The following is a 19,548-nucleotide window of genomic DNA, read 5'->3' on the forward strand; positions in this document are numbered from 1 at the left end:
CTGAAACGATTCCTCGAATAATTCGAGTAATTCGATTACAAAAAATGATCAAGGAATTTTCTCTGCCTCGAGGAATCATTTAATTTATTTATTTTTTTCGTTTAATTTCACCAGCTCAAATCCTCGTATTACGCCCGGACCACATTTAATGCGACACACGGCGCTGACGCTGCGCCATACATCCATGCGCTACGCACGTTAAAGGGGGGAGAAAGAGGCGGCGGGTATGTTTGTTTTGTAACATGCCATGCTCAGGCAGTCTGCAATGGCCCAGACGGGAGACACATGTAGTTCAGTGCTTAACTTTTATTTTTAATCCACGCTATATTCTTCTGGTCCGTTCTCCTATATGTTCCCCCTCTAAAGCCAAAATTATTGTTCCGCGTTAAATCGACGCAGAGCCTACGGCGCTCTCCGGCGAGGGCGGAGAGCGCCGGTCCGGCTGGCGGTGCTGCGCTGCCGTGCAGGCTCTCCACGGCTACGCCGTAGCCTACGGCGTAGGGTACGCATCGACGCGCACCACTCTGCGTTGTTGTAACGCGGAACCATAAATCAGCCTTTACCCGGTATATAAACCTCTGTTCCCGCTACAGTTTTGACTAAAAGAAAAGGCAGAAAATGTCAGAAAAATAAAAACGTAATAAAGCTAACTGGGTAATTTTCATTTCATTTTGTCTCTGTAGTCATTCATGGAGAAAACAAGCAGCACTGGTGCCTAATGTGCTCCAATACAGCAGGTCTCATAATTTTATTTTGAACACTGCCAAAACTCTAACTTAAAACTTAACTAGAACTTAAAATTTGCTTGACACAAATGAAAGTTCAATTGAAACACGTGGGAAAACACCTAACATTTTAAGTTATGTCTGATATCAGGTGTAATGGCATTTTTAGGTTAGAAATAAGAACATTTCTTGGTAAGATCCTTAGTTTTTTGAGTGAAGGCAGTGAATTTGGTCGACTGGTGTAAGTTCAGGGTTTTTAAATGAACAGCCATGAACCTACTGGATTATATAATTTAGTCTTGATGTCAATTAACATCTAACATCTTATGTATATTTATAATTGCTCTTTAACTAAACAAATATATGTTTTATCCGATTACTCGATTAATCGATGGAATTTTCAGTAGAATACTCGATTACTAAAATATTCGATAGCTGCAGCCCTACAGACTTTGCCATAAGATTGCAAGAAGGAGTGTTTTTTAAAAGATGGGATGGATGGATTATGTATGTGACACCGGAACGACCATCATTTATCTAATGCTAAAGCTTGGTTTTACGTCCCTCTCTCCCCTTTTGTTTTGCTTTGTCTTTTTACACCTCTTGTAAGGTTTTGGTAGTAGCAAAGTTGCACCCCAGCATCCCTGTTCTAGGGATTTTAGTTCTTATTTCGTTTTTATTTCTTATAATATGGTGGAAGGTAGGAATGGGTGATACTTTACCGTTCACGATAAACCGTCAAAAAAATTCCCCACGGTAAGAATTTGTCATCTCGCGGTAAAAACGATAAATTCCCGTTGATCACGTTTTTGAAAGAAAGAAAGAAAGAAAGAAAGAAAGAAAGAAAGAAAGAAAGAAAGAAAGAAAGAAAGAAAGAAAGAAAGAAAGAAAGAAAGAAAGAAAGAAAGAAAGAAAGAAAGAAAGAAGCCAGAAAAAAAGAAAGAAAAAAGGATAAATTCCCGTTGATAACGTTTTTGTGTGAAGCTGGATCTGAGAGCGAGATAGATTTATAGTTAAAAAGGTGGAGTTCAATTGGTATTTTTTTTATCCTCATTTTTATCGTTATCAGGATATTGTGAAATTATCGTGATACATTTTTTAGTCCATAACGCCCATCCCTAGTGGAAGGAACTTTTCATCTTTGTATTATTTGTATAATCTAAGATATACTACTATGTGACTCAACTGTAATTTTTGAGATGAATGTATGACAATTGTGAATTGTCAAGATGAGGTACATGTGAACCATAAAAACCATACTAAAAAGAGAATTAAAAAAAAAAAAAAATAAATAAATAAAGTGAGGATGGGTGTCAAAATGACCAGATGTGTGTTTTTAACCATGACTGTGTGAGTTTTGCTATGCTAAATGACTATTTTATTATGATTAGTGCTTCATAAATAAAGTTTGATTTGATTTAAAAGGAATAAATTAAACCATTTTTATTGGCAACTGGCTCAGTATGACACAGATGTTCCCCCTCTTTCTCACCTCGCCTCCTGCAGAGCCGAGTCCAGCGAAATGTGGCCTCATTTACAAGAAAATAACTTTCTCTGTGGAGGACGGGAAAGGAAGCGACTATCTCCGGGGGGACTGCACTGAAGCTGCCTCCCTCGCATCATAAATGCATAGCTCGGCTGCATAAACACACGTTCCGGTTCTGGTATCACGCCCCTGTCAATCTACAGACGCTAGAAGTCCAGCGCCTCCGTTCACTGTTCTGCCTTTGAGCTCCTCAGACACGTTTTCCCACGGGACTATCTGCTTCCCGCCTCAAAGACGGGCGGCGGGCAATCACAGCGCTCAGGACCCAATCAGCGGCGCCAGGCTGTACCGGGCTGCTGCCGGGGCTCCAGACTGCGGCTGATCCTCCCCGGGTCTAATCAACGCCGCCAGAGCGTCCAGCCTGTTGAGCGACTGGGCCGGATGCGCCGGCCCTCCCCTGCAGCTGGCGCGGCCCTCGTTACGGAGCTAATCAGCACCGCCGCAGCCCGCGCCCAGACGCCCTCCGCAGAGCAGGCTTCTCTCTTTGATATCATGCTAATGCGGTGCTTGTAAATAGTCCCGTTTTCGGAGATTCGGCGGGCTTGTGTGGGACTGAGAAATCCTGTTTGCAGACCGTGACAATAGAGGGTTTGCATTGACGTCACTTTCCCGCTGGACCACGCCCCCTTACTCGCACTGAGTGGCAAAACATCAGCAATAAATGGCTGCAACTAGTGGAGAAGATGGAATAACAGCTGATTATCAGCTTTATCAGACATTAATGTTTGGCCACGAATCGAGTTTCCTGATATTTATATGTACTTAATTTCTACGCCGGGGAAATACATGAAGCAAAGCTTGAAGGCAGACAAAAGTCTTGACGCTTGGTCCTACTTCAAGGCAGGATTTGTTGGCGAAATTAAAGTGATGAGGAACCGAACTTTATGATTTGACCGTTTAACGTTAGCTACCCAAAAATCCAACATTACCTGATACAAAATGGGAACCGCAAATCCACGTTTCGGTCCCTGGAATCCAGTTGTTTCTGTGAATTGCAGCGATCCATTTGTCTCTCTTAAGCTTGTTTTTCCGCGGTCTGTAAAACGATAACTCCGATTTCTTGCTAAATGTATGAGTACAGTCGATCCCACAACAGCTCTTTCCCATTTTAGATGTTTTCCAGTTGCTCAAACTGAAAGTTTACGCTGCCACTCAGTCTTTCTGCCAATCAGTGGTCGTAACCCGCTGTGAAGTCGCATCTGTGACGTCATGCACATTTCCTCTATTCCCAGACCCTAGCTGCATCCGAAATTCCATACTTCCACCCTAATGAGTATACAAAAACAGTATGTGAGATTTTTTTGTGCCTCGGAAACATTAGTACGTACACAATAGTATGCGCCATCCATACTCATTCCGGAGAAATTTATTAGTGTGGATTGATGGACACTAGTTAAGCAGAAACTTTCCACAATGCAATGCAGCGGTGTTTGGTTGCTAAGTGATACGTATATGTCATAAGTGTAATATTAAGTATAATAATATTATTATATAATATTCATCTCATAATATTCGTATACAATAATATTATATAATGTCATCTTGTTTTCGGCCAGGATAAACTGCTGCTACTGCTGCTGTGACAGGAGTCGTTACCATGGTAACAACTCCCCCTCCCAACGGCAGGAAGTGCCCTGTGGCTCTGAGTAGTACGTCCGAATTAATGCAGACTACTGATATTTACTCAAAAGTGTGCCAAACTTAAAGAGCATATTGCAGGTTGGAGACCCCTGTGAATCAATGTGTAGGAAAATAATGTAGGAACTGAATTTTCATTGAAATACGCATAAATATATACTACAGTGACCTCCGGAGTTGTTTTTGTGAGAGTATTTTACTTCCGCATCTGAAAAAGCTGAACCGGAAGTGACGTAGCACCAGGGAGCGCGGTGAATTTCAACAATAGGAAAAATAATCTTAAAAAATGATCTTAATGTTAGTTGTGACACTGAAGAGGTTGTGAATGTGTATTCACACCAATATGACGGGCCACAGCCTTATAATTACGAACCCGTTAGTCCCCCCGCGTTCTTTTGATTGACAGCTGAAACTCGCTTTTTAAAAGGCTGATTTATGGGTCCGCGTTACACCAACGCAGACCCTACGGCGTAGGTTACGCGGCGACGCACCGAACGCTGCGTGCGCCGCGTACCCTACACCATAGGCTACGCCGTCGATTTTACGCGGAACCATAAATCCGCCTTTATTGACTACAGCACCCGCCCGTGCTCCTGAAAGAAACTCCGAAAGTAACTCCTTAAAAATGGGTGAGTACTTGTAATCTGTCTACGTTTGTACTTTCTAAACAGAAAACAGGCTTATTATCTTCTCTTTTTTCTGATTAAATGCATCCGAAATAGCCGGGTATTTTTAAAACCGAATATTTCCCCCCCTTCGTCTGCGTTTTCGACCACATTCATAAGCATTCCAAACCTGTAGATCATCTGGTCTTCCGGCCTCCGGGCCGCCTCTGCGGCGCAGTTTCCCCGGGAGCGGCGTCTCCTTCTCGGGTAACGAGCTCGAGTCCCCCCGTGTCCCACCACGGAGCTGCCACGTTAAATCGACGCAGCCCTACACCGTAGGGTACGGCGTAGGGTACGGCGTAGGGCTGCGCGTCGCCGCGTACCCTACGGCGTAGGCTCTGCGTCGGTGTAACGCAGTAAACGGCTGTCCAGAGCAGAGACCATTTATTTAATAAATAGCTTGGAGGACAGATGGTGGATCATCTGTAGTTCTGGGTCGCACGTTATACGTCAGACTCAGAGCAGATTTGTTGTTGTTTTGGAGCATAATGTGACGTTCGAAAACGCAAAACTCCGGTTGTGTGTGTCTACACGCATCTACATAAACAGAGTTTTCAAAAATCTTCACTTTGCCCGGAGTTTTTTTAAACATTTGTTTATTTGCGTTTTCATGTGGATGACAGGTCCAAACGTAGGAAAATATGTTCGGTTTAGCAGATACCCGGCTACATGTGTACGGGGTCTGCACAGTCAGATGGGGCAGAGCTGTGGAGACGTCTCCCTGGTGCTGCGTCATATGACGCGGTGTTCGAAAAAAAAAGCGTTTGTAGGAGCTTTGCTAAAATCAGCCACTTTTTCCTCTGAATACGTGCCCTTATGTCTTGTAAAACATATTAAATCCTACATTAACTTCTCACATAGTCATTTTCACATAAGGTCAGGTATAATTTTTGAAAAAATTCTAACCTGCAATATGCTCTTTAAGTATACTTTTTGAGTATACACTGTTTAGTATGGCATTTCGGAGGCACCGCCTGAATAATGAAGGACACTTCCCTCGGACGGCGCGTGGTGGCTGATACAAACAAAGCCACGGCTGCAAACATCCACCGCGTCCTGAACACTAATCTCTGTTGTTCCCGTGCAGATCTACATGTGTTTCTCTCACCTGCAGCAGCAGCAGCACCACGTCTGCGTGGTCGCACGAACACGCCACGTGCAGGGCCGTCCACAGGTCCTCGTCCTGCAGGTCGACGTCCAGGCCTCGCTCCATCAGCAGCTCTGCTGCGAACACGTTGTCATGGCGAGCGCACTGCAGGGAGGAAGCAGGGAGAAGCAGATTAGCTTATTATTAGTTCAGCCGGCGGTTCCTCCGGAGGCACCGCTGGCTGTAAACGGCAGCCGGGATCGCTGGTTCGGGGCATATGATGAGTAATGAATGTGAAAATCTCATTTGCAGCAGTGCTAATGATTATAGTCTTGTGCTGCCACGAGGGAGTTTGCGAAGTTACGATTATTAAGTTACTGAAGGAAGTTACGGAGGATCGAAAACACTTTTTGGGAGGAAAAATGACAATGAGCCGGTTGACGTGTTTACGGTGTCCAACCAGCTGTTACAAAGCTTTACGTGTGTGTTTTACCAGGTGCAGCAAGGATCCTCCGGAGGAGATGGGTGAGTTGGCGTCTGCTCCGTCCTTCAGGAGACGGAACACTGCAAAACAAGAGACATCGACACGTTGACACCTGCGACGTGTGAAGACGCTCACGCCGAGCTGAACGGCGATCTCCGCCCGGCTCTGTCAGGATCAACACCCAGCCTGCCGATCTGGATGTCGGGAGCTTCCCGCTCCTGCCGGAGGTCGGGAGGTCGCCGGCTCCGTGAGCCACACAACCCCACTAACACATTGACACATATCTGCTTTTAAAAAAGGAAAAGTTTTGGCTGTGAACAGATGAGGAGAGAGGCTGCGCATTAACTAGGTCAGTAGTCACTTCATTACGCAACTGGAAGATTTCTCCCAGAATAAGTGGGAACATGAAACAGTGGGAGCTCAAACGGAGGTGCGCTGACGTGTGTTGCCTACAAACAAACAAACAAAGAGCGATGGACAAACAAAAGGAAGAAAAGACAACATGGATCCTGACTTTTCACACAATGTGACGTTGTCGCTTCACAAGTCAGAGAATATCAGAGCTCATTACGAAAAAAGAAGCTTTTAAAGCTTCTTGTGGTTTGCTTCTTAAACCAGATAAACTATACTTTTAAGTGGCTTTGATCTCTTCATCCTCCGTGTATAAGATGTAGCTCGCTTCACCGGTTGAGTCTTATTCAGTCGCTCAGGTTTATATTCAGCTGAGCCATCAGTTTGTGTTGCAGCCAGAAGTGAGATAGTAATAGTAATATTACTATGAAATAGTAATATTAGGTAGGGCTGGGACATATACCTTTCACAGTAATACCGGTACAAAGTTATGCAATGATAAGAAAATGAAATATTGCCATAGAATACGGGTAATGAGCAGAGCCTTCGTTTTCATACGCTCATACGCACAAGGTGGGAAAAGCATGGCGGCGACGGAGAATGAAAAGGGCGAAAGCAGATTGTTGAATGAAATCAAATGAACCAGAATTGGTTTGAAAAATGGTGCAACTTCAGTGGTGTGGAATTGGTTTGATTTTCGCACGTCAGATACCCAACAAAGGACAATATTTTGTAGAACATGCAAGTGGGCCGTCCTGGCGAAGGGAGGAAACACCACAAACCTATTTCATTATTTGAAGCAGAAGCACTTCTGCACAACAAAGCTGGACGTGAAGAGGCGTCCACTTCAACCAGCGCGGTGGTGAGACCAAAGAAGCTGACTCACCGAACAATCAGCGTAGCTGTAAATAGCTGCACGCCTTATGACAAAAGTAGCAAACGCTGGGGGGAACTAATTAATGCAGTAATCCATTGTTTAGCCAGTGATGTGATGCCCATTCGGAGTGTGGAAAGATTTTATGATGCAAAGCAACTCTTTAAGTTTTGTGCATATTATACGTGGTTATGCTCAGGATATGTCGGCCCATTTCCACGGGAAATGCCTTTTGGTTAAACTGTCAGCAAGGAATTTGCATTTGCACTGTTAAATTGATGGGTTTTTTCTTTTGCACTAATACAGTTGTGGAGTTGTATTTTGTCTCACTTCAATTATATCAGTTATATCGCTAACGCAAACTTTCAAATACATATCGTGACAAATATTTTTGGCCATATTGCCCTGCCCTAATGTTAGGTGTGTCACAGGGTTCTTCTCACAGGGACGGTGCAGCTCTGTGGTGGGGATGTTTTTATCACCGGCCTCCCAAAGTGCAAAGTAGAAAGCAACCAAAAAGAAAAGCAAAAGCTAAAGCAAGCACAAACAAGTTCCTCAGTAACTCAGAAACATAAAAACATATCTACTAGACCGCAGCTTTGATTTCCATATTTGCTGCCAATAATAAGCCCCACCCATTGGGCGTGACATTGAATCAGTATTTTATCTTGCATTTTACACTTCATCTCAATACATTTGACAAAATAATACAAACATTTGTTTAACACATTATTGTTTATATTATGAAATATTCAAAGCAAAAATAGATAAATAATCCATTTGCAGCTCGCATAACAGAATGTTCCGAAGTGAATTAAACATGACGGGCTCAAGCGCTCTTTTTCCCGCCTACTTCCACATTGGGACACACCGGGACCAGAATGAGCCGCAGCTTTTGTGAGGCAGGGATTATCTAAATGTATGTTTTATTGAACTCTAGCGCGACTAAGTGTGCACCCCTGGATCTGATGTCAGTGTTGCCATCTAAGTGACTTTGTCGCTATAATTAGCTAATTTGAAAAAAAGCGGACAAAACGGACAAAGCATGAGGTCCCTTGACCCCTTGGTTTCCGAAGACCACCATGTTACTGGTCAAGCTGATGGGAAAATGTCCCCTGTATGTCAATCAAAGTTAGCTTTGTCTACCGGCTCCTCCAGCGGATCCCCACCGAAATGTCAGCAGAGCTGCTGGCAGACATTTACAGAGAGGTATACCGTGTAACATGTTACATCTGTTACATTTTGTTACATCTTGGCACGTATTGACTCGACGGCCAAAACGACCGCCACGTTTAGCCGACGCTGTGCTCGTACAAACGGGTGGTTTGATGATGATGATGATTACAGATGTGGACGTGATAACAGCCAGCCATTGGCTAAGCCAACTGTCAATCAATCAATCATATTAGAAATAAGTTTAATGCTTTATATAAATTCTCCTGGCATCGTACAAAAGATTTCACCCCCCTCAGAGTTGTCATGGATGTGAAATTGAATGACTGAGACCAAAGCGTTTTGGTTTTATTTTTGGAACAGACTGGAAATGTGTTTATTCCTGCTCTAAAGTTGGACATTTTAACGTGGCAGTCGATGGCAATTGACCCGCTTTTGCATCCAAACCCTAGAGATCAGTCGAAGTACTGCAACAAATCCTAGTTCTGCATGAGCCTCAATGCTGAAGTTTGATGGTTGCCGCTCGTTCTCAGCGAGCAGCCTGTGCTGCCGTTGGCCCAAAGTGCTCTCAGCTGCAGTCGCAGTTGGAGACGTCGGGACATCCCTGTTCAATAACCTTAAATCCGACTAGACGTTCTTACAAGAAGTTATTACCGTGAAAATTGATTTTTTTCCTTAATTTATTGTTTGTACTACGGACAATAACTGGAATAGATATGATGCAAATTCCTGATCATGATAAGTTCATGATATGAACTTATCTTGCACTCTCGGTTTGGTTTGGCTTTTCTCATCTTAGTGGGCCGTGGATGTCTATGAATCTGATCAAATCCTGATTCAATCTCTATAAAATGTGTGAGAGAATTATTACCTTTTGGGTTGTTTTTTTTCTTTTATTAAACTGCCAGACATCCTGTCCCCAGGTAAAGCGCTCTTTGGAACGGCAAAATGAGATTCTGCCCCGATTCTTCACTCTCACGAACGCTCGTGTATCTCACAGTCACGGACGAGAAGAGCCGTCTCACTTCAGCGCCCCGTGTTTCTGAAGCTCAACGCTGATGTTTTCTCTTTCTTTTAATCCTATTAAATAAAACATTCGATACTGTTTTAAAACAATATTTTGGTCTGAAGGCAGATTGTTTTAACCACGAGTTCATCGTGATGGAACAAGCTTTTATTGCCCACTTGTTTCAGAACGATAGGATTTTACAGAGTTCAGAGTAACAATCTGACACACATCAACTCCAACAAGAAGACATCTGACAAACCGTTTAAAATATAAGAGTTCAGTAAGTAAAACACCTTCTTCAGAGGAACTCAATTTAAATATATAAAAAAATTGTTGCAGTTCAGGTAAAGCCTCTTTCTCTTTGCACACACACAATAAGACAGACATACACACCTGCTTACTCACCTACATACTAAACACACAGTTTTGGGGACAGATAATCGCAGTAGCCTAGTTTTTAGATTTAGTTTTAGAGACCTGGAATGGTTTCTGTTTGTGTCTTTTCCTGTTCCCATTTCTGTTTGTTTGTTTTCTCTCTTGCAGATTCCAAAGGCTTTGTGTGCTAGTTGTGTGTTTTCCTGTGTTTCTCTCATTTCAGACTTGCAGCTGATGCCACCCCCCACTCTGATCCCCATCATGTATGTTTAAAAAAAAAAAAAAGCTTCATACAATGATGAGAAAACGGGCTTATAGACTTCTGGCTTGTTATTGCTGGTACCTCTGAGTATTAAAAGAAAAATATATATACACAGGACTGTCTCAGAAAATTAGAATATTGTGATAAAGTTCTTTATTTTCTGTAATGCAATTAAAAAAAACTAAAATGTCATACATTCTGGATTCATTACAAATCAAATGAAATTTTGCAAGCCTTTTATTATTTTAATATTGCTGATTATGGTTTACAGTTTAAGATTAAGATTCCCAGAATATTCAAATTTTTTGAGATAGGATATTTGAGTTTTCTTAAGCTGTAAACCATGATCGGCAATTTTAAAATAATAAAAGGCTTGCAATATTTCAGTTGATTTGTAATGAATCCAGAATGTATGACATTTTTGTTTTTGTAATTGCATTACAGAAAATCACAATATTCTAATTTTCCGAGACAGTCCTGTATATATTAAAAAATGTAAACTGGGCATCTCTTTGTATAAAAATGCATCTTCATGTCTTTAAATATTCAAACATTACGAATCAGGCCTCATACACTAGTAAACTGAAAACTGTAGATACTGTTGTAGCACTCATGAGAGCAGTTTTTACCAGAACCTTCTGCTTTTGTGACATTAAGTCCTCAAAGGCTTGTCGTAAATTCCAGCCTGCAGACCAACTACGGAGATGAAATGGCTCATTTGTAAGCGTGAAGGGAAATGGAAACTGCAAACTGGATGCAAATTTGTCCTAATCGGTTTTCCTTGCTGGCCACACTTGGGGGTAAAGTCATGATGGCACCATCTTCATTTGGGAAGTAAGTAATAATCAAAACGAACATATAAAAGGAAGACTTCAGCACCAAGTCCACAAAGTGCGTCTGATTTTCACGCGTCGCTGGCTTTAATATTAAACGTGTACAACGAGACCTCTAAAAGGAACACGAATTAATCATCTGATGCAGCAACAGTTTCATATCTGAGGCTTAAATTAAACCTCCAGCAACAAAAACACACCCTTGATGATGACACTACGAGGGTTTTGCCTTGGATTGCGTCTTTGGCTGCCACCTCTGTGGGCAGAGGCCCAGTTCTGTCAAAAATGTGACAGACATCTGACGTACCTTTAATCTGAGCATGGTGTAAGGAAGAGAAATGTCCCCCAGCCTGCATATTCACTCTTTGTGCTCTCTTCTTCTCTATCTGGTTGATTTTTTTTCTCCGGAGAGACTTTATATATTTGGAAGGCTGCTTATAAATAAAAGTCGATGTGTTAAATAGGGGTGTATATTGGCAAGAACATCACGATTCGATACTTTCCCGATACGATATAATATTTTCCGATACATGTATCAGGATACTATACCTATTGTAACATTTCCTGCGTTTACATGCAGTCAATAACTCTTTTAAAACCTGAATATTGTCAATAACCCGAATTTGCACGGCCATGTAAACACCAATAACCCCTTTGAATAACCCGAATTTGCTCATATTCCGGTTTTTAAAAACCCGAATATGACCCCTGGGTTACTCCTTTTAAAACCCAAATATTGGGTCATGTAAACGCCAAAGGGAATATCCCGATCAAACGGAACATTAATTTGTTTTCTGCGCATGCTCTGTTCACAAGGAATCCTGGTCTTTTGAGTCCAGGAAGTTCTTATAAACACGGAGAAACGCAAGACCACGCCACACTTTTGGAGTGAGGAGGAGACTAATCACTTCATAAATGTAATGAAGGATATGAACATTTCTGCATTTGTAGACGGTAGAAAGTACGGGGATAGCGAGATTTACAAGAAGGTGAGCGAAAAGTTGCACGAAGCAGCATTTGTTTTGAATTTGGATACAGGAAGAGGAAGTGGAAATGACGCTAATTGCATCATCACGTTCTCCGTGCGTCGCTGGTTTGATCGGGATATCCCGAATGTTTAATCACCATGTAAACAGGGATAACCCTGTTTGCTCACGCATGTAAACGGAATATTCCGAATGTTTCAGTAACCGGAATATTAGCAATAACCCAAATTTTGACTGCATGTAAACGTAGTCAATGTGATAAGTATTTTCCTTCGTTAACTCAGTCAAAAACACGAGTTGCTGTACATGTACACTGGAGGATACTGATCAGAGGACAAACTGATTTAAGGGACTGAAAAGGGCTAGAAGGATCTTGCAGGACCCATCCCATCCCGGGCACAGTCTTTTTGACCTGCTGCCCTCCGGCAGGAGCTACAGAGTCCTGAGGCAGCGGACAAACAGACTCAAGAACACCTACTATCCCTGGGCCATCAGACTGTTAAATAATACATAACATAACATAACAGAACAGGTGTATTTTTTTTTTTTTGAGTGATGTGGGAGTTTGTTTTGTATTGTTTGTATGGTTTTTATGTTTTTATATGGTGCTTTTCATATTTATTTATTCCTCTTATTTTTTTTTGCTTCCTTTGCACTTTGGTGGGAACATCCCAACCAATCTCATTGTAACCTGAGCACAATGACAATAAAGTCTATTCAATAGGTGTTTTGTAGATCAATAAAAAAAAAAACCTTCGCGAACATATCGCATAGGTCCTAAACACTGAGGTGAAAAAAATTAACAAAATAAAGTGCAAAATAAAGAACATAGACACTGCCAAATGGCAGCCAAATGTGTCACTGAACACAGAATATTTAAAATAAGGTGCACTTTAACACACAAAAATGTGGAATGTGTATTTCCTAATAAATCAATATAAGGATATGACAAATCGATATTTTAATTAGGTGACTAAGTATCGCGATATATATCGCCGCATCAATATTCTTTCACACCACTCGTGTTAAATGTCTGGAGGTTCACACTTTAGTCCACAACATTAGTGAATCACGCTGGAACACAGTTTTGATCTTTGCTGCCATCCGGCTCAGACTATTGCTTTTTAATTATACATAACATTTAACAAGATAACAAGAAAGATAAGATTGTTCCTGTGTTGGAATATAAATCCTCAGAGTAGACTGAGATGTGTGTACATTATAATATGAGCATTTAAATACAAATCTGGGTTCAGAGACTTTGCAACACTGACGTGCATCAGCACAAATGGCTCTGCAATGCTGCACGGCGTAATCTGTGCGCGGTGTTCCTGTTTTATGCAGGGCATGTCTGAGTTTTATGAACTGTGCCTAACGCCCCAAAGCGCCACACAAAGACTGAAGCTATTACCTCCACCCGCCTGACTCCCGAAATGTGCAGAACTTATCAGAGTCTGAGAACCTGCGCTGTGCTTACGTTGGGTATATACACATTAATCAGTAACAAAACCTGAAGCCAGTGCTTTGTTTGTGTGCAGAAATTGCACTGCAGCATATGCACAGCAATTACACTTTCATAAAACGCACAGCGAACAGACGGACAGCCGAGGCAGAGAGGAGAAGAAGCATCGGCTAATCAATGCAGAGACCTGGGTACGTTCCTACCAGCAATACCTCTGGGTTTAGCTGCCTTGGTTTATCATCCCCGCTGAGAATAAAAAGCTTATGGTTGTGTTGAGGGGATTATTATTTTTTTTTAACCAGTGAGGAAATATTTGGAGTTTGAAGAGAAGAAAATGGGGAAAAAAGTCAGCAGTGTAACAAAGACATCAGCATTCGCTCTCTGGGGATCTTGAAAGCCTTTCATGGCTCCTCATCAAATGCTTTTTGAAATAATTTTCCTCTAAGCGTAGCTAAGAGAGCAGCTTAAACACACGCCAACTGATTGCAACAACCAAATTATGATGGGGCTTTTTTTGTTTAAATAAGTGATTAATTAGGAACTCGGATGAAATCTCAATCAAGAGCATTTATAGATCTTACAACAAGCTTCAACCTCAACGTGGCTTTAAACCATCAGCCTGCTGTTGTGATTTAATTACTAACAAATGATCATAATTAACAAATCAGCTGGTTCATAATAACTGTCTTACATTTACTTGAACTGATGTAAACCAAAGTTCATGCAGGTGGAGGACAGAAGCTCCCTCCCTGGTTGCAGGATACCTGATCACAAGAGCGGCAGCGGCAACCGTTCCCTTTGACTCCGACGTTGATTCAGCTAAGCGATTGGTTTGGAAAAAGCAGTTTCACTTAACTGACAAAAGAATCAGAGCTGTTGCCGTAACACGCAAATGTGCACCGTTTCTAAAGACACAGTTGTTTTGCAAAGTTGTTTGTTCATTGGTTTTGTGTCATTTGGATTACTGTTCAGTTGTTTGGTCTGCTGCATCGAGCAGTCTTCTAAAGAAACTACAAATGGCACAAAACAAGGCTGCAGGACTGGTTCTTGGTTGTTCATCAAGAACAAGTGTTGTAGAAATGCATGAACGTCTCTCCTGGCTGAGGGTTGAGGATAGACTGACTGCTAGTGTGCTTACATATTTCCATAGCATCATTAACACTCAAATTCCTACATTTCTTTATACTAAAATAACTTAGGGCCAAATCCACAAAAGGATTGCGCGGCTTTTGCGGCCGCTAAACCGGTGCAAATGAGACAAAAAGAGAGCGTCTAATTCACAAAGCACCCGCAAAGGGCGAATTGCTCCACAAACTGCGCTGCCAAGCAAATAGTGGCAGTCTGCGCCGGTGCCATTTGCATGCATGTAAATTAGGTAATATTCATACATTCGGCGCAAAATTGCCCCCTTTCTATGCAAATAAGCCTCATTGCAAAAAGCGCCTAATTCAGAAAGGCCAGCGCTATTTGCCACATGCAAAAATAGTGGAGCAAATACCGTCTTTTGGAAGCGTGTATTAAACTGCGCGCAAACTCCTCACTCCCCGTCTGTCTCTGTTTCTCTCTCTCTTCAATATCATTCAAGCCTGTGTGATACTGAATGATATTAAGGGTGAAATCTACAGTCAGACATGACTGTAGACAGTCAGATCAAGTGGGGTTGTGGATTTAAAAATAAAAATAACAGGACGGAGCTGCAGGATTCATCCATACATAAGGGGCTGCTTTATTACAAACAATTCCACCATATAAACATATAAATCTAGAATGTGTGTGTTTAACAGCTGACCTGTAGGTGTGTGTAGCAAAATAAAGAACATGAATTACCATCAGATCCTGATCTGATCCCGATCCGGTGTTAATGAAGTTACTGGTGCTGTGCCTTGTGCGTAAATGCGCACAGCCTCTTAACATTTGACATTTCATTAGCTTATGTCATACAGACACTGAGGTCTTTTGATGTGTGTGTGGAGATGATGGCTATGTTCTACCACACGGTGGTGGGCAGTGCACTCTTTTTTGCTGCTTTTTTTTTTTTTTTTTGCTGCTTTGCATGCAGCGGTCGGGTCCGCAGCCTCCGCTCACTGCGCACGGAGCGGTACAGGAGATCCTTGCGTCCCGCAGCAATAAGACTGTTTAACTCGTCCTGAAATCAGTTTCACACACTCACCTCTGCCACAACTGGACTATATTTTAGTTTGCACTTTACATGATATTTGTTTAAAAACCTTATATGTTTATTTTAATATTATGAATGTGCTTGTATTGTCTGAATGGAAGTGTGGTTGATTTTTATGTTTATGTTTTGATGAGCTGCTGGACGGTTGAATTTCCCTTTGGGGATGAATACAGTTCTATCTATCTATCTATCTATCTATCTATCTATCTATCTATCTATCTATCTATCTATCTATCTATCTATCTATCTATCTATCTATCTATCTATCTATCTATCTGCATGCGAAATACTAGAAGTACAAATACGTGAAAGTTGAGGCTGTTGTGCTCTCTGCAGTCTCATTATGGACCAATCTGTGTGCTGAAATATGGAGAACACTGGAAACAGCTCCGCTCACTCAGACAAGTGCAAATTGCACTCAGCCGCAAAACTTTATGGGCGTGTTTGCTCCGGTATATCATTAGAGCAAAATCTTTTGTGAATAGGACCTTAAAGCGGGGCAAATTGCGGGCGCTAATGCAGCGCAATTCACAGCGCTATTTGCGGGCGCAATCTGTTCTTTGTGGATTTACCCCTTAGTGTTCAGACACTCATTCATACAACACTCAGAGGGCAAATAGTGGTAAGATAACATTACCCTTACCTAGGTCTGAATCTATGAGGAGGACAGTGTTTTACAGATCAGTTGCACATTGGAACAGTCTTCCAGGTGAAATTCGTGACATTAAAAGAAAGGTTAGTTTTAAACAGAAACTAAGAATGTATTTGTTGACATCACTATAAGTTTACATGATATTAGGGGTGTAACGATACACTAATCTCGCGATACGGTACGATATATGATATTGAGGTCACGATAACGATACGATATTATAGCAGTATTTTTTTAACAACCTTGAATGAGGAACATATGACTGGAAAAAATTGTCTTTTATTTGAAAGACACAAAATACAAAACAATTGTAAATGTAAATGTAAAAGTAAATGTCAAGTTTGCATTATGCATCTTCAGTTTCATACAAGTACAAATATTTTCCCGTGATCGGGACCGCAAAACGGTACTACTTTCTTCTGAGCGTAGTAAGATTTTTGGTCCGCGGGTCGAGGCGCGGTCGGCACGCGTGGTCGGTTATGCGTTACTAGTCAACACAATAGATTAATATTAATAACACAATATCGTGATACACTTTGTCACCTCCACGACACGTATTGTGACGTTTTTGTATCATGAAATTTCGTGGCACGATATATTGTTACACCCCTACATGATATGTATGATGTTGTTTCTTTTTATTTGTGATTTGTTATTTGTGATTCTATTTAGAATTGTATTTCTATGAATTGACTTTGTAATGTTTGAGTGTGTATGTTAACGTTTGGACCCCAGGAAGACTAGCTGTCGTTTTGGCGTCAGCTAATGGGGATAGGAATGGGTGATATTTTACCGTTCACGATATACCGTCAAAAAAATTCCTCATGGTAAGAATTTGTCATCTCGCGATAAAAACGATAAATTCCCCTTGATGACGTTTTTGTGTAAAGCTGATTTTTGGAAGGAAGGAAGGAAGGAAGGAAGGAAGGAAGGAAGGAAGGAAGGAAGGAAGGAAGGAAGGAAGGAAGGAAGGAAGGAAGGAAGGAAGGAAGGAAGGAAGGAAGGAAGGAAGGAAGGGAGAAAAGAGGACGGGAAGAAGGAGGAAGAGAGCAGGAGGAAGGAAGGAAGGAAGGAAGGAAGGAAGGAAGGAAGGAAGGAAGGAAGGAAGGAAGGAAGGAAGGAAGGAAGGAAGGAAGGAAGGAAGGAAGGAAGGGAGGGAGAAAATAGGAAGGGAAGAAGGGAGGAGAGAGCAGAAGGAAGAAAGAAAGAAAGAAAGAAAGAAAGAAAGAAAGAAAGAAAGAAAGAAAGAAAGAAAGAAAGAAAGAAAGAAAGAAAGAAAGAAAGAAAGAAAGAAAGAAAGAAAGAAAGAAAGAAAGAAAGAAAGAAAGAAAGAAAGAAAGAAAGAAAGAAAGATTCCCTGTTGATGACGTTTTTGTGTAACAAACATGGCGGATCTGAGAGTGAGATAGATTTATAGTCGAAAAGTTGGAGTTGAATTGGTATTTTTTTTATCGTCATTTTTATCGTTATCGGGATAAAAGCCAGAAATGATCGTGATACATTTTTTAATCCATACCGCCCATCCCTAAAAGGGGGTCCTCCGGCCAGAGGATGACATGTGTCGTGTCGTTGCTATTTTTCACCTGAACCCTGCAGATTCTCACCAACATCCCTGTCTCTGTTCACTCTTTCCCAGTTTTTCTATTTCCTCACTCAGCTGTAACCTCCTCCTTTGTCTCTGCCTTGCCTCTCCTTATCTCACTCTCATGAATCTTAATTCCAGCACAAGAGAAAAGATAAGGAGAAAGAAAAAAAACCTTTGTGCCTCTGCGAGTGTCGGAGAGACGTATGCGATTACCCGGCTGTCTCGTCAGCAGAATAAGTTTCTGCAACTTTAAGCCAACTCACTAAAACGGGCTTCATTAAGGACGACAGGAGTTTATCCCATCATTCTGTCGTTTCCCCCCTCTCACGCAGTGACAGGTTTTTAAATGAGTCACCGTCGTCTTTCCAGCTGTTTTCTCATAAGTCGGAACGGTGCACATAATTAGTAAGAGTTTATACAGAATAACAGCGACGCCGGTAAAATAATTGTCAGCTAAACGGCTGCCATTCTTTCTTGGCTTGTTTTGGTTCAGTCTACAGGCAACATTTCACATTTCTCTCCTAATGGGAACAAAAAAAAACATGGATTTTATGGTCGCAATCAAGAAAGTTTCCTTTGTTTTTTTTTTTTTTTGCTAGTCACATCTAATTTAGAAATTATAAAAAATAATGTGAATCTACATTATTGCCATCAAGGCAAAATACTAAAAGTACTCACTCCTTTGTTTAAAAATGTTGTTGCAGACAGATGGAAATGTTAAGAAGCATCTTTGGTCAGAAGACGGTTCCTCTTTGCAAGGAGAGCTGAGTCAAACGCCGATGGTAAGAAAAATGTACTTCTCTAAGCTCCAAAGACACCAAAACCACCAAAACCAGTAATTGTTGTCAAGATTAAGCCAAATCTCATGAATCCGAGGTTTGAAAATTACCTCCATATGGATTGAACGGCTCCACAAGTCCAGACATTAGGCCATGGGAACGAGGCGGGCCAACATCGCTCCCGACTCACTGAGTCTGATCAAAGCACATCGTTCCCTCGAGCAGGGACCCCAGCGCACGAGTCCTAGATTCATGCCACGCCAACGGACCCCAAACACCAGCACATCCTGGCTGAATCTCACAGGAGAGCTTAACAAACGGACCTGCAAAGCCTGCTGCACATCCTGGCGCAGATACGGCCGGACAACCGTGCAAATGAGCGGTGATCAGCATTACAAACAAGAGATGGCGATGTCGGAGAAAAATCAATGGGCCTGTACAACAGTGTGGGAGCCCACTTTACATTTTATTAAAGTTTATTGACACCAGGATCTAATAAAAACGGAGCTGAGTGCATTTTTACTGGGAAGTGGTGGGGAAGACACAATTTACAGTCTGTCAGAGAGAAGCTTTTAAGAGTCTGTTTCCTTCCAACGACAGTGGATAAATGACGGCCCGCCGGCGGCGTTGGACGCTGCAAATGTTTCTTTTTGTGGTTTGTTTATCGGCACCGTTGCCTCACAGTTAAAACCCTCCCGGTTCAAATCCTGGCTGGGTGTTTCTGAGTCAAGCTTAAATGTTTCTGTCCGCCTCCTCCTCCTCGTGTGGATTTTATCCGGGTAATCCGGCTTCCTCCCACAGTCCAAAAAACATGAACATTAGACAAATGGAGTGTGAGCAGTTGTTTGTCTCATATTTTCTGTTCGGCCCAGTGGTGGTGACT

The 19,548-nt window shown here is 41.9% G+C and overlaps 1 protein-coding gene across 1 annotated transcript in view; it reads right to left on the reverse strand.

Annotated features, from left to right (window-relative positions):
• myo16 (myosin XVI) overlaps positions 1-19,548 on the reverse strand; it is a 148,174-nt gene that overhangs the window by 119,769 nt on the left and 8,857 nt on the right. Inside the window, exons 3-4 of the mRNA XM_061723355.1 lie at positions 6,155-6,225; positions 5,683-5,826 (exon numbers count right to left, since the gene is read on the reverse strand). Coding sequence (XP_061579339.1) covers positions 5,683-5,826; positions 6,155-6,225 — 215 coding nt within the window. The remainder of the gene's footprint in view (positions 1-5,682; positions 5,827-6,154; positions 6,226-19,548) is intronic.

This window comes from Cololabis saira, chromosome 6 (assembly GCF_033807715.1).
Source record: "Cololabis saira isolate AMF1-May2022 chromosome 6, fColSai1.1, whole genome shotgun sequence".
Lineage (NCBI taxonomy): Eukaryota > Metazoa > Chordata > Actinopteri > Beloniformes > Belonidae > Cololabis > Cololabis saira.